The sequence below is a fragment of the Parasteatoda tepidariorum genome, chromosome 9 (assembly GCF_982258835.1).
Source record: "Parasteatoda tepidariorum strain Cologne lab strain chromosome 9, Ptep-v5.0, whole genome shotgun sequence".
NCBI lineage: Eukaryota > Metazoa > Arthropoda > Arachnida > Araneae > Theridiidae > Parasteatoda > Parasteatoda tepidariorum.
Window position 1 is genome coordinate 60,442,425 of NC_141763.1, and position 16,598 is coordinate 60,459,022.

General features: G+C 31.2%; 1 protein-coding gene across 1 annotated transcript in view; it reads right to left on the reverse strand.

Annotated features, from left to right (window-relative positions):
• Positions 1-304: 304 nt before the first annotated feature.
• Positions 305-16,598, reverse strand: part of LOC107436771 (uncharacterized) — a 61,868-nt gene continuing 45,574 nt past the window's right edge. Inside the window, exons 4-5 of the mRNA XM_043043329.3 lie at positions 8,688-8,836; positions 305-1,138 (exon numbers count right to left, since the gene is read on the reverse strand). Coding sequence (XP_042899263.1) covers positions 990-1,138; positions 8,688-8,836 — 298 coding nt within the window. The 3' untranslated portion in view covers positions 305-989. The remainder of the gene's footprint in view (positions 1,139-8,687; positions 8,837-16,598) is intronic.

Genomic DNA, 16,598 nt, shown 5'->3' on the forward strand with positions numbered 1-16,598 from the left:
ACTAGTTTTAAACAAAATTTTTGACCTAAACGCAGCAACTAATTTAAGACGGAAGAAGTACATAAATTGAATTAAATGTTTGTATGAATATTGTATATCAAAAGTTTCAAAAGATGTATATGAAGTAAATTTTTAGAACGTCATTTAAAAAAGAGTATCAGCATGCATGCGATGTTAAAGTAAACTTAACAAGTGTCAAATGAGCACGCATGAACAACGAAATCAGTTTCGGGGGTTTGCGGGAGCAGCGAGAAAGAGGCGGGACCCCTAGTAATTTTGAAAGTAGAAATAAACAACAAGAAAGTTTTATGTTCTTGCCTTTATTTAGCTCAAACAATTTAAAAACATAAGGCTTATACTTTACACTTGATGAAATAATTATAAGTGTTGGAATAAGCCTCGGTGAATATATTTTGCTGAAATGGAATATGTTTACGATACGACTCCATGTTTTCAAGAAGTTCAAAATCGAAAGATGATTTTTACATGTACTTTGGTACTGATGTTAGGGAAAACTTTTTCCTCTATCATTTGCCCACGTGATAATTTTCCCCTTTTGGCGAAAATCCAATCGCCTCTGAGGTCACGAAAGAACAAAAGTTAATGACCTGTATAAAACTTTAGATTGATTTTCTCCTGGTCATTTCCAGCTATCATTTAATGACAACTATACATCAGGGTAAGTGATACGTCTTGAAAAAAGGATTCTTTACTTTCCTGGGAGAATATCGTTCTAAATTTATCGTTAACCAAAATAGGTGTGTTGCCACAAAACTACAAGATCCACTCAATAAAATAAAAACCAACCAAATTGCATCTGCGAATTGGTGATTTAGAAAGGGTTTTCTTTAGGTTTTTTTTTTTTTGATGTGCTGGAATTTCGACTTCAGAGATCTTCGCAATTTGCTGCGAGCCTATGTGATCAAGTCTCTGTATTGCTTAATGAGATTTGGTTTCATTTACTTAGTGTGTAGGAAAATTTGGTATCATTATTCGATGACGAGACACAGGGGCAGATGTTGTCTCAGGTATTCGAATAATTCTTCCGAAGCTCCAGCGCAGTTAGTGAGTTCCAACTCCCTCAGTTCTCGCAACTGGACCAATGAGGACAATCCACTTGATGTTAACAAAGGACAACCTGCAAAAATAAAAATTGCTAAATTTTAGAATAAATTATTCTTTATTGATGTTATTGCTAGACCAAAAATAACCAGAGAAACCAATTAGTTCCGCTCTGAAAGATTTTTTTTTTCTTTCTAGTTATAACAAATTTGTGTTTTAATGTGTCATTCTTGGTTTACTAAATTCAAAGAAGTTATTTTGCTTACGTCATTTAAAAAAGAAAAGGATTCTTTTTTAAATGACGTGATACCAATGGACTTACGAATAATTCTGAAATCCCTCCTATATAACACCACTTTATTCCAGTCATCTCTTCGTAAGCTTTTCAAAATGTCGGCAAAATCAAGCAAAGTTCTGCAATTTCAGTTTTTAAGTATCTAACACTTCATAAAATTTTTGTATAAAGTGGAGTTGTTGGCATACCTGTGTAAGTAAAAAGTGATAGCAAAAATTTGATGATGGATTTGGAACTGAGTGTAAACCGTAAAAAGATTCTGAAACCGGAACAATATAGTGAAAATTCCAGGTGTATTCCTACGCTTACGTTAAGTTAACGAGGCAATGAGTGATCCGGCTTGATATTCTAAAAAGTTTTATTATTGAAATTTATATTGAAATTTAAGAGTATTTTTACCATTTATGAAAATTTTCCGCATATTTTAAATTTTACAAAGTTGTGATTTGAGTGTTATCTTTAAATTTTTATGTCTTCAGTTAAAAGGATTTAATTTACGTATTGAATGTTATGCAGCGCAAGTTATAATGAAACACTACAAGTACAATGATTATAAAAGATGGCGCGTTTTTTTGAGCTTAGGTGTAAATATAATTTGGAAGTCTTATTACGAATTTTTACCTTTAAATTTACACTTCACAATTTGTAAAACAAATATTATTTCAGAGGAAATCAATTTCTTTAATTATCCAAATAAAAGCGAAAGACTTAATTAGTAAAGTGTACTCTTCAGAAGGAGAACATTACTCCAATTTATATCGCATTATCTTATAAAGCCATGAAAGTCGTAAAGACCTAGATCAGCTCAAGTAATCAAACTTTTAGTGATAAGTTGTGTCAGAATAAAGTCATGCAATTAATACTTTCAGTATTTCTTTATTCTTCGTGTCACTTCGTTTCAAGAACTTCGTTTTGAAGTTCTTGAGATTCCCTTTGAAAAATTGTAACATCCGGGTAGAATATAGATCCATAAAGATATCAACAAGCAAATAGACAACATTCGGTACTGTTCTGTAGTAGTTTGTGATACAAAAGTTTAAGATATAAAAAAAGTAGTAGTTCGTGATATAAAAAAGTGTACTTATTTATGAAAGTCATGAATGAAGTAAAGCGATTCGGAACTACCAGTTGTTAGCTTAGTGCAGGGGTGTCAAACTCAAAAGCTAACTTGGGCCAAATAAACAATGCTTAACTTTAGGTGGGCCGCAAAAAAAAAGAAGAAAAAAAACATCAGTGTTCCTAGAAACAAATATTTTTATTTTCAATAGTACATTGTAATAAACACATATAAAGTAAAATAATTGTTTGATATTTGACATCTCTTCTCTGCTACTATCTTTCCTATTTCCGGAGAAATTTTATTGGCCGAGACTACTTTAAAAATTGACCTAGCGTGAGCGTTATTAATACGGTTTAGGACCGGAGATTTATTTTCATTCATAACAGAAAATAATTGCTCGCACTGATAAGTACTTACAAACATGGAAAAAATTTCATATGCGAATTTTCGAGTATATTTTCAAACTTAGCAGGTAAATATTTGTAAAATTCAGGCACACCCACTTTAATGAATTTTGCCTTCAAATTTGAGTCGCACTGAATCTCAATCACTTCCATTTGCATATTACTGGGTACTGAGTCTATATTTATTGAGAAAATCGAAGAAAACAAACAAAATTTGTCTTCCAAAGAATTAAAATCTTTAAAACTTGTTTCAAATTCTGTTCTAAGATTAGAAATTTTTTCTGCGTATTTTTGATACGATGCAGTTTCCCTGGAATGGCAAGTGCCGCAAGATAATTTGAATTTTACATTTTCACTCGTACAATTTAAAATGATCCGTATAGTTTATAAATAAAGTATATTATAATTTTATATGCTAGTTTCTATTCTAATTAACATTTCTATTTTATTTTTACTTTGCGTCGGACATTTTGACAGGGCCGCAAAAATGTTCATCTCGGGCCGCATGCGGCTCGAACATTTTTGCGGCGGCGATGAACCGCGAGTTTGACACCCCTGGCTTAGTGTGTCATTAATGTTAACACTAAAACAACCGAATTTCGGTCTTACCTAAAACTGCCTTTGGAGATCAATTTGACCAATCGATCGTTTTATCTCACCAAAGTAAATGACTTTTTAAGGCTTCACAATTTTGAAACCAACGGGAGGATGGCAGTATGATAAGCAGTGGCGTAGCGAGCTTAACTCGCGCCCGGGGCACAATACCTTTTCAGCGCCCCCTCTCCCCAATCGAAAACCATATAATATTATATGTAAAATGTACTCGCAAATTTATAAATAAATAAAGAAAAATAAATGAAGTCATAGGCTCAAGCTATAAGCTAGGTTTTAAATTTGTTGAGGAAACAAGACTAGATTTTGAAACGTATATGATCATCTAGAATTTGTTCAAAAGATACCTATTATTTATTTTACATATTTATAAAGAAATATTTTAAAAACACGCAGTTTTAAAACAATAAAAAAGTAAATATTTATTATCTCTAAGGAGATACATATATTTAATAATATGATTATAATACATTAATAAAACTAATTACTATGTATAAATTTTAAGCAAATTTATCAATAATATCATCAAAGTTGATCATTTCAAATTTTTCTCTTTCCACACTTAAAAATGCTAGTTCACTTAGGCAATCTTGTCCCATCGTTGATCGTAGATATGTCAAAATTAATTTTAAATAGCTGAATGATCGTTCGCAGCTAGCAGTTGATACTGAGATAGTCGGGAGAATTTGAAGTGCCACTCTCAGGTTTGGAAAAACATCTTCTCCATACGAGATTATAAAAGTAAGAAATTCTAATGGAGTTTTAGGTTCAATTTTTTTCTACTGCGGAGTAACATTTTGCAGTCACATATTTCGATAACGAGCTCTATTCCATTGAAATCTGTATCATAAAATTCACCCAAATTTTTACACTTTTTTTTCAAGGTTATCAACATTATCCTTGTTTAATAAATTTTCAACGTCTAGTAGAAATCCAAATTTGAAATTAAGGTCACTTAATCGTGTGCATATTTCTTGTTGGAGACGATCAAGAACGTTTTTCATAACGCTAGAAATTTCACTTTCTGCGGAAAGATCAACATCTCTGGCCAATTCTCCGGTCATTTTGCGGCGTCTTCTTACACGTATTATTGTATCAATATCTCATTTTTCACAAAGAGACTTCGCCTTTTCTATTGCCTCTTCACAGAGCTTGTCTCGAATTTCGGCTAGTTCAGTCGCTAATGATTCAAGATCATGGAACGCTTCTCTAAAATTCATTCTAGGATCTCGTAATCTGAGCTGCACACGATCAATCCTCCTTAAGATTTCATACCAGAAATGAACTAAAGTTATGAAACTAAAAGTTAGTATATTTTGCAACAGAATTGTAGTTTCATTTTTGGTGCTACTTGTAGTGGTAGTGTCCTCTGCTAATTTTTCTAATAGTTCTACTATATTCTACCCCATCGACGATAACGATAACCGCTTGCATTCTGGCGGTCCATCGTGTTTCAGATTCATGTTTGACAGTTTTTGTTTCAATTATTTTTAATAATTCCCATCGTAACGTTGAAAGTGAGAAAAAGAGATATATGTTTTCAATTATTCCAAAACATGTCACAACTATTTTATCTTGGTTGGCTGCAGTAACTCATACTAAATTCAATGAATGGTTATCACAATTTTCAAATAATGCTTTATGATTTTTTTCCATTATTTTTTGTTGAACGCCATCACGGCAGCATTATGGTAGCATTGTGATCTGCAGTTTGTTAATGAAATTGCATCGGAATTTAATTTCTCCAAAATTGTATTTTCGATCGAGGCTGCATCTTTAGCATGTATTTCAATAAAATCCAAAAAAGATTCTTTGATGGAAACTTTTTTATTGATAAAATCAATATCTACATACCTAACGACTTGGGACATTTGTTCTCGATAAGAGATATCGGGAATTGAATTTAACAAAAGTCCATAATATTTTTTTCTTTTGATGTCGTTTATTAGTTGATTTCGAACTGTAGATCCCAGAAGATGAATGAATTCATTTTGAATCTGTGGTGACAAATATGAGATAGTTTTTGGAGTTTCTGTGGCATGTTTAAGACACTTTGCTAGTAGCGGATCAAACTGAGCTACAAGTCTAAGTAAAGATAATAGGTTTCCTACATTTGTACCGTCTTGAAGTGCTAGTTTTTCAACATCGCCACTGGAAGATTTTGTATAATTAAATATCTCATGCAAGCTAATATTATTTGCAATATATTTCGCAACCGTTCTTTTTCGGACTGAATGTTCGCTTCTAATGATACATCAATTCCCGTTCTACTTATTAATATTCGTTCTGTTTCTTTTCAAACTGTAAGTGATTTTCGGTAGTTTTATCTTAATTTTCTATAGAGTTGGTAAACTATCTTTTTTTTTAGTTAAATTTAAAATTAAACTAAGGTAGGTTGTTAAAATTGGCTTTAAGAGACGTCAAAATCCAATGCTTATTAATGTGATAGTTTTGACAAGCGTAGAAAAAAGTTGCTGTTTTAGGTTGTCCCTCAGATAAGCCATAATATTTACGGTAAATTAAGAATTCTTAATTTTTATTACTATAAATGGTAAAAAAATTGAATATTATCTATTTCTTCAATTGTTTTATTGAACACTGTTAACAATTTTTTTCATGCCCTATTCGCTGATTAATAGAAATGTCGAATAGATGTAGTAAGTAAACTTATTTGTTTTATTACTTACCAAGAATGCCTTGAGTTTGAAAGGTGGTAACACGGTGAAATATACACTATAATTTATGCTAACATTAAACTTAAAACATTTAATATTTAATAACATTTCATTTTTATTCTAAACAGAAAGCGATGACAAGGACACAAAACTAAAAATTACAGGCACAAAATAACTTAAACCTTAATATTTCGAGTATTTACCTAATTTGTTGCGGACTTCCACAACCTGTCGCAAGTGTCACGGATATGTACAATCACGGAAAAAAGTATCCGGAAAGTAACAAATAAAGAATCATTTATTTTTTTAATACAGATTATACTCAGGCACACAACAAATACGGCTTTTGTGTCCTTTCCTAGAAACAGCAAAACGCTGTATTTGTTGTGTGTCTGAGAAGTATCTATATTAAGAAATAGACGATCCTTCAGTTGCTATTTTCTGGATAATTTTTCCGTGACTGTACACATAAGTACATTAGAGTGTTATTGTTATTGTTTAAAAATATCAAGCGTAAGCTACATTGCGTTTATAGAAATAAAAATAAATAGTGTTCTGAAAGAAAGAATGTTTGTACTTTGTACACAAATTTACAAATGTGTGTGTAAATATTTTCGCCCAAAATGAGTGGTTTCAAAAAGTTAAATCGGAAAATTTCTGATACACACATGCTAAATTATATTCACAAAATACTATAAAATGAAATAAAAGAGAGCAATAAACACGATTATTTTTGTATTTGAATAAATATTTTCTTGGATGCAAAACCTGAGAAATAATTTTTTTTTGCACCGTTGGTATGATAAATTTCACAGAAACGAAGAAATTAGGTTTTTATTAACGAGAAAAGTATTTTAAATCCATACAGATTGCTTACGAAAATTGTCCGCAAGAAAATGACAACTAATATATTTTAGTTCGCGGGCCACAAAAAAAGCTTCGCGGCCGCCAGTTGGAAACCACTGATCTATCTCGTATAAAATAAATTATAGGAACATTATGGAAAGTCAGTTTTTGGAAGCTGTATGGTATCATCTTTTCATTAAAATTCAATAAATATGTCTTGTGGGCCACTCATCGGAGTGCAAATATTATGAAAAGTCGTGTCTGATTTATTTCGAAACTGGGACAGCAGACAGTTTTTTTTTTCTTTTCCTGTCTCCTTGAAAATAGTAAGAGGATGGTTAAGGAATTATAAGAGATTTTCTAAAGATCTCAGTCACGAATTACCAGCTGTGAATACTTATCACAATAAATGAAAGTCTGTTCTTTGCCATATCGAATATTTTTGAACTGTAATACCTCTTAAATATTTCAGAAAAATATTTTGATAAAATATTTCAAGCTTTGATGCACTCTTTGATAAAAACTGATTAAATGTTGCACACAGAATTGTTAAAGATGCGTATTATGTTTCTGAAAGCGTCTTTTTGAAACTGAATTGATAGTTGAAGGTCTTATTGCAATTTCAAACAAGCCACAAGTCTCAAAAGAAGAATTGGGTATTAAATTTCTAAATAATTTAATGGATAATTACTTGCTTCAAGTCTTATGAGAGAAATATTCATTTTCTGATTGCATATAAAGGGGTTGGATACAAATATGTAAACACTTTAATATTAACTCAATAGAAACAATATTTTTTTTAGCAGTAAATATTTTACATGGCAAAACTGTTGTCACAATTTGAAAGATTATAGTTGAAGCTTTTAGAAGTGGGGTCCTTTTATTCAGGCAAAATTCGCATCAACCAAAATGAGAGTAAGAAGCGTTTTTTTCCCTTTTTCAATACCTCTATAGTTAAAGAAGCATGCTAATAAATATTGAAATCCTCATGAGTGACTTCAAAATTGCTGGTGTTGAAACCGGAAAAAAATTATTTATTCATTTTCTTATTTTGATCAATCCGAACTTTACATTGGTAAAAGTGACATTGCTTCAAGCGTGATCTTTTCAATTATGCTGACAGTTTTGCCACACTAAATCTTAATTTCACTTTCATCTACTAAAGTCGTCTACTTAGTCTACTAAAAGTCGTCTACTTTGATGGGTTCCATGTAACCGAACGTTGATGTCGAATAAAAATTAAACCAATCAATTGAAAGAAACAAACCAGATCAATTGTGAAAAAAGCTCAAACAAATTAACGAACAAAGTTGTATCCCACCAATTCTAACACTACAAAATCATATCCACTGTTTTAATGATGAATATGACTTGGGGGGATTACTCGCCAAAAGCAGCAAGGAAAAATTCTTCTAAACCCTTTATTTTCCTGAGTTTGGTGTAGGCCTATATAATACAGCGTCAGTTTTCCCTTAAGTAACAATTTTTATGCAATTCAAATCCTCGTGGTCTAAAATGTATGTAAATGTATATACTAAATGCATATAAATGTAAATGTATACAATAAAGGCTTAGGTAAAGTTTTTTGTGTAATTGTTAATATATTTATGAAGGCTTTAAATTCAATGATTGTCTTTACCAATAGAGATTTTAACTAGAATCATCATAATTTGTAAAAAAAAGAATCAAATTTATTAAGAAATATTCTTTTCAAGTACTATAAGGAATATTACCTGCAAGTGAAAGTATTTGCAAACTTCTCATTGTGCATAGATGTTGAAGTCCAAAGTCTCTAATTTGCGTACACCACCGTAGGTAAAGTATGCGGAGATTAACCATTGTTGAAAGATAACCAACTCCTATGTCGGTCACATGCACACACCTAATTTAAATAGAGAAAAAGAAATGATGTTACTAATTGATTTTGGCTATACATATATGTAGCTGTCAATGTACGAAATACCAGCATTGTATTTAATGATACAGCTAAAGCATTATGCAGTGTTGCAAGCTACGTTCAGAGACGTAACTAGTTGTAGTAAAAATACTTAAGTGTTTTCTTCTTTTTAAGTTAAATAACATACGTGATTCAAAACTATCGACACGGATTAATACTTCAGATTGCATATGTAGTTGTAAGTTCAAATGTCTGTATTTTCAAAGTTAACCCATTTACTAAAATTTCATTTTCTTGAATATGTCATCATAAAATAGTTACCACTTTTTATGCTTGTTAGTGTAGCCAACTTCCCTGATTATGTTGTAGTACTTGCATGTCTTTTTTTTCCTCCAAAACAAAAAAAAAGGCAAAGAATAAAACAATTAAGTTACTATTCTTAACCTTTTTTTTCTAATTTTTTTTTCCAGAAACCAAAGGTATCAACAATCCTTTTGAAATAATTTCTAGTTAGTAATAAAATATGAATTAAAACCTTGGAAATCAGTACGAAAAATCTTCAGTACTTATTACGGTAATCTAACCTAAAACCTCAAAAAATTTAGAAACATGGTAGTTAAATTTCTATACGGCTAATTGAAAACTCACTGCTTTCCTTTTCAATTTAATATTCTGAGAATAGGAATCATTTTTTTAAAATGATTTGAAAGCGAAGAGATGAGTTATCGAATGTACTAATAGAAATTTTACTACAATTTCTTAGATTTCTGAAGACATTGTCAGCTAAAAATACAGAAATTCCGTAGTTTTTAACCCTTAAAATGCTTTAAGAACTAATGTATAAGCATTAAATCATTTAACCCTTTAATGGGCCCTTTATTTCTAGTAAAGGTAAATTAAAGTAGTTTTGGAATTGAAATTGTTTTAAGAACAGTAACTGATATAAAAAAACTCATTTAGTTTATAAAAATGCCATTTTTTTTGGTGGTAAATATATTTAACATGACCTATTAGGAACTTACTGACTTTTATTTATCTTTATTTATAAAATAAATTCCTTATATGATACAAACTTTAAAAGGAATTATGTATTTTATAACTATTATACGTTTTTTAAAAGTGTCAAATGGTTACCAATTTTATTCAAACTCACTTCAAGAAAGCTGAAGCTATTGAAAAATGGAAACCTTAATTAAAAGTGGTAAAACGTGGTGGTAAGTATACTTACCACGGCCTTCAAAAGGGTTAAAAGACACAGTACAATATTTTATATAATTTTTTTAAACTTCTAAATTAATGTAGTTACTAATTATGAAGGTATAAAAAATTTTAACATTAGAGTGGTGACTGTTAATGGCGCCTTAGAGGTGACATCGGAGTACAAAAGGTAAATTTTGATTACCCATAGAATATTATGAACTGATTTTCAAACTACTCTAAAAGATAAAAAACTGGTAATAGAAGATTTTTTCTAAACTTTTAATTTTTTCTTTGAGTATAAACTCTTCTTAACACTAATCGCTTAAATGCCAACGTCTCATTTCTGGAACATGTCTCTTTTTCAAAACGTTGGTAACTCAAATCTTTAATTTTTAAAACTTGCAGTTGTAAGAATAGAATATTCCAATCAGCCAAAATGTATTAATTAAGTAAAATTATATATCTTGTAATGTATATCAAGCAGTTGTTGCATTTTTTGACAAAATTAGTTGCTTGAATGAAGAAAATTTCCATTTAATTCAAATGCAAACTTGCTGCCACGTTTTTCCACAAGACACTTTTTCCGTAAGGGCAAAATCCTGCAGGTAAAAGGTTGGTGCTCATAAAAAGTTTCACAAACAGTTACAGGTTTTGTAACAGTGGGAAAAACAGTGGTAGTCACATGTATCTTACTTTAAGTTAAGTCATTCTATAAGTTTTTTTTAAAAATCTTTTTACGATACGTGGTAAATTTTTAACAGTTGACTTGGCAGTATTACTGCCGGTTGGAGTCATAAAGGTTAAATGACATGACTCAAAAGGTTGAAACATCAAGTATTATATAAAAAAGACGAGTAGCTAAAAGTCTTTGATCCATGCTTTTCTAAATTTATTGTATAAATTCTAGAAAGAAAAGCCACATTACGTAAAAAACACAGTTCATTATCACAGTGAAAGAAATTCCCATAAATAAAAATGGTAGATAATTTATATACTATATAATTTTGTTGACAGTTAAATGGAATGTCAAAGAGGTGGCAGTACTAGCATGACAAATTGAGTTACTCCCTTTATTATTTAGAGTAGAAAGACAATAACATATAAATGAATAATTAAATTAATTTGTTTGAACCCATTCAAGCCTTTTAAAAAGGACGTATAAAAAAGGAAAACACAAGTGTTTTATTATTAGGATATATTTATGACTATTTTAATTTATATTAATAATAAAAATATTTATTTAAGAATCTGAAGTCAAGAGTAATGCTTTTTTAAAACTAAAGTAATAGGTAATAAAGTACCCTATTGGTATAAAAAATACTATCACTATTTTCATTTAGATATAAAAAGAAGGAACTTGAAATTCTTGAGTAATTTTTAATTTGATATTCAATATCATGAAATTTCAGCAAAACGATATTTTTAAAGTACATGAATTATGCGTCAAGTTGAACTTATAATCTAGTTGTGCTGTCAGAATCTACTAAATTAATAGCATGAAAAAAACTTTTAGAAGAAGAAGAAAAAAAAAAACGATACTCTCTGACAAACTTTTCCTCTTATGATCAGATTTTCCCATACTGTTGCCGATACTCGCATTCTCTGGCGAATGTAGCGAGCAGAACAACAATAAAATTAATAACAGTGACATCAACATGTTCCTTTTTGTGAGTCATTTAACCCTTTCCCGCCGACTGTCACTAATACGTGCCAACATAAAACCGTATCAACTGGGGCGAAAAGATAAAACTGGTAATCAAAGTAATTCTTTAGCAGTTTATTTGTGGGCGGAGTTATAATTGTTTGATTTATTTAATTCACCATTACTTTGTTCAAAATAAAACTATTTAGTTATATGTACTTTGAACTAACATTGATTATATATGATTAAACTAACAATAATTAAAGTAAAAGCAAAGTAAGTCTGTCAAATTAGTAACGACTACATTTAAGTTACCTTTTTTTATTTAATTACATCCTGATTCTGATTTTGTACGAATGCTTTTCTGAATCACCCGTCCCCAAGGGGTTAAAATATAGGCAATAAAATATAACCTTTCATGTTGGTAAAGTATTTTTTATATTTAATAACCAGCGTTTAACAGCTGATCCAATTCTGAGTTTGCAATTATCAATTTCAATTCCGTAGAAATGTAATTTTGAATTTAACCAAGAAGACTAGGAAACTCCTGGATCAAGAATTGGAATAAGCTAGTTTTCGTGAAGGTTTTCTTGATGGAAGTAACCCGCATTTGCATTACATGAAGAAGAAAACCACAAAAGCCTCTCACGGCTACCCTGATGGCAAGGGGATTCCAACCTACCCATGATCCATCTACCACTGAGGATATTTTACTTCAGCACTGTGTTTGGTGCGAACCGGCAGCAGAATTCGTATCAACCAATTACCGCTTGGATTTGAATCCGGGTCATTGGGATAGGTGAACGCTCTATCCCCTGACCCATCATCATCATCGAAATATATCTGGGCTCCTGGGGCCGTTAGCGGCTTTTTTCCCATTCGTCTTGTATTGTGGTCTTTAAGGTGGTTCTTTCTGGTAATTGGAATGCAATTGGAATAAAAGGAAATTAAATATTTTGTATTTTAGTTAAGATTACGTCACTACAAAAATGAGCTGCCATCGGTCTGAGGTTTATGTCTTCTCTTAAGTATCCCCATACCCAACACGGCTTGGTGGTAAATTATGGTGGTCATTTATATTTATTGGTGGTAAAAATCATTTTCAGTCAATATTTGTTAAATTAAAAATAATCTATCATAACTAGCCGACCGGCCTGTATCAGGCCTGAAAACAAGACAGAAAAGAGAGAAAACTGTTGTAAAATCATTTTATTTGTAGCTGCTTTCTGAAGAAGTTAATTTATTTTCAACTATAAACTACTCATTGCTATTTACTTTTTATCCGGTAAGAAGTAGTCAAGTAGTCCCATATACGCTATATAATAGTTAAACAATCTTGGTAGTAGTCATGGATATATGATTCTTCCTGAAAACAAGCTAAACTGGTCGTTCGTACCATTGTTTGCTTTTATCAGTCTTGATGCATATAGACGTTCAGCCCTAGGCTCTATAGTGGTCAGGGAGCTGGGGTCATGTCAGAGAGGTCCCGGGTTAGAATCTCGGGCAGATGCATGCACGTTCTTTTCTTTTTAATGTTGGAGAAGCGTTCGCTCCCCTTGAAGGATTGGCCAACACATCTGCCCTTCTGATACCCTAATGACAAATCTCACAATGCACGGATGGGGATTGGAAAAAAAATATTGAATTTTATTACCATTTTAAATATAAATAAAACCTTCCCGGAAAACTGGGATATTTGACAGCTATGTGTAAAATGCAATTCTTACTGGTTTAAAGGGCATATTTAAAATTAATGTAATTTATTAAAGGAAAAATCCACTTTAGTTTATTTTGAGGAACTGAGCCTCGAAGTCTAATTCAGGACAGCAATATTCTCCGTGATAGACAAATCATGAGTCTGAGTTGGAGTCCCCTTGCCGTCCGGCTAACCATGGGAGGTTTTTGTGGTTTTTTCCCTCCATGCAAAGCAAATGCGGGCTAGTTTCATTAAAAAGTCCTCCACAAAGAAAAATTTCTCCCGATTCCTGATCCAAGAATTCCTTGTCTTCTGAATTGGGTTACGGTGTCGAATATTGATAGTCTTAATTTCAGATTTGGATCGGCTTTTGAAAGTCGGTATAAAATGATTGTGTTGTATAATCATCTTATCTTATTTTTGGTGCCCTATAATTGGTTGCAAAATTTAGCTGAAGGAGTGCTTGCTCCACTATTGAAGAGAATCTTTATAAAGGATCCCTCTCTCTTTCCGTGGCTCTGTTAATTATCACTTATTACTATTACTTTATCTCTTTATTTAAAAATATTACAAATGCAATAATTCGAGCAATCTGCAACTTTAACACGTTCACGCCGGGGTGACCCACCGGTGAGTCATGCTAGATTTTCTCATCTTGGCAGCGCATCGGAGTAAAAACTGGTAACAATAAATTTCATTTTTTATTTTTTTTCCGGGAATAATAAAAATCCATAACTACCAATTGCTTTTAACGGATGCAATTTTTATATTGAATCGCTTCTTCGCCGTGATAAATTTCCTTACAGTGAATTGTTATTGTTGAGAATAGATTAACTCCTCCCGAATATTATCTAATATTGAAATAGTTCTTCTACCAGTATTTTCTCTTTTCCCGTACCAGTATTTTCACTTTTCCCGGCGTGAACGTGTTAAAATAAAATGGCAGCGAAAAGCTTTGAGAGCAGTCTGAATTAGGAACGGTCGTAATCTCATTGAACTTATGAATTTTATTTCAAATACTATAATCAAATCAGTTTCTCTTAATAAACGAACAACCGTAAATAAACCAACACATTTTAAATATTAAAATATGCAGTCATATAACAATATATTGTCACCTTTTCATCGATTTACGCACGATTTCCCATAATGTCAATAAGTTGAACAACAGAAAAAATATATATTTAAAACCGTTTACATAGAAATCCTTATATAAAATCATGCATTTGGAAATGACATAATGATATAAAAATCATCCATTTACGAACGACCTGTCATAATTTTCATTCCGTTAACTCAGCTTTCTCCCATGCATCAACAACCTTAAATATTCTAGGCGCTGCACATATGTAGCGGTGGTGTTATTTAAGCTCGGAACTCTAATTAACGCAGCTGACATGTCGTTTAATAGCTTAGTCACAAAACTTTTATGAAGTAATAAAATAAAGGAAACAGGCTTTCCATGGTGAAAGGTTCCGTGGCGAAGATGTGACTAAATTATGAGCATTTAATTTCATTAACTGTTCATTTAGGATTAGTTACGTTCGCCAAAATGTAATTACGTGCGACATTTTGAAGTGTAATATGCTGTGAATTAGTGGAAAATGGAGGCAGAGATAGTTAAAAGCATATTTACCTTTTTTCATGTTTAAAATGCCGTTAGGGCTTTTACGTTTCATTAAATTATGCAATTTTTTTTTAAATTTTATTCTTTATGATTTTTTTGTAATTATGAAAAATAATGAAGTTATGACGATTTTTTCCATTTATTTTTTTTTATTTAAAGACAGGAAAAAAAATTAAATCAATGGCTAGCATTTTGCATTTTTATTACAATTAACAATTATGCAGCCAATAAGAAAGTAGCGAATTTGTTATTTTGATATTGTCACGGATTTTGAGTTTGAAGGTGAATTTGTACTCTGGAAGTTGTGCTAAAGCAAACGCATTTAACTGTAAGAACCACTGTTTGTTAAATAACTTAAAATTTATTTTACGGTTATTGCATTGCTTATATTCTCATTTTTCGTCGAATGTCATTGATTGATTCGTCGAATGCCTCGATTTAATGTTGTTTTTTTTTCCAAAGCCAGTCCTGCCTACTTTCTACGCTTTTTGCATAATATTTCATATAGTGGTAGGCATTTAAAAACCAAAACCAGTCCTGCCAACTTTCTACGCTTTGTGTAAAACTTTATTCGAATGGTAGCTATGTTTATGTTTCAATGTATTTTTTTTTATTCATTTAAACTTATTTTCCACAACACTACATATACAGGGTTATTCATAATTCCCTCCGGGGTTTCGAAGCGTTATAGAAAAAAAAACGATGACGAATGTGGCAAAAAAGAACAAATTAAATTATTCGAAAGTATTTAAGTTTTAATTTAAGCAGTTGCCAGTAGATGGCAGTAACATGTACCACTGAAGCCAGTTGTAGTAAAGAAAAATGGCGTTTACAGGCGAAGGGAATTATGAAAAACCCTGTATATGATTTAGAAGTTTATATGCAACGCCACTACTTCTCAACTCTTTCGTGGTGATGCTTTCAAAATGTTGGCAAAATTACCAAAAATTCTGAAAGCTTTGGTTTTAAAATGACAACCACTCTATAAAATATTTTGCAAAAAGCACTATAGTTGGCAGGCCTTGGGAGTTTTAAGAACATTTGGTAATTTTGTCAGCATTTTGAAAGCTTTACGACGTGAGGCTTTTAAACATAGTTGCGTTGCATATGAACTTTTAAATTATTTATATGTAGCGATGTGGAAAATAAGTTTAAATGACTAAAAAATAACACATTAAGACGTAAACTTAGCTACCACTAAAGTAAAATTTTTGCTAGAAAGTTGCCTTTCATATCACAGAAATTCCGGACACGCCAAAGTAAATTTTCCAAATATTTGATCATTTTTGCTTTTTTTTAAAAAAATATAGCATTACAAGAAATTTAAAAAAAAGGGGTGAATTATATAAGCCTACGAATTATTTAGAAATAGTGGTAGATAAGAATCTACTAAATTGAATTTATTAAACCAAGAATCACAATTGATAAGCTACCTCTTTAAAATACATATTTGCTGTCCGGAGCAAGTTGGTATCTCTGATTTCATATGATATGTAAGATTTCATACGATGATTTTCGATTTGTTGTCTTGGAAAAATTTATATCAAAAATATTAAAGTAGAAATAACTTAAATTAATTACC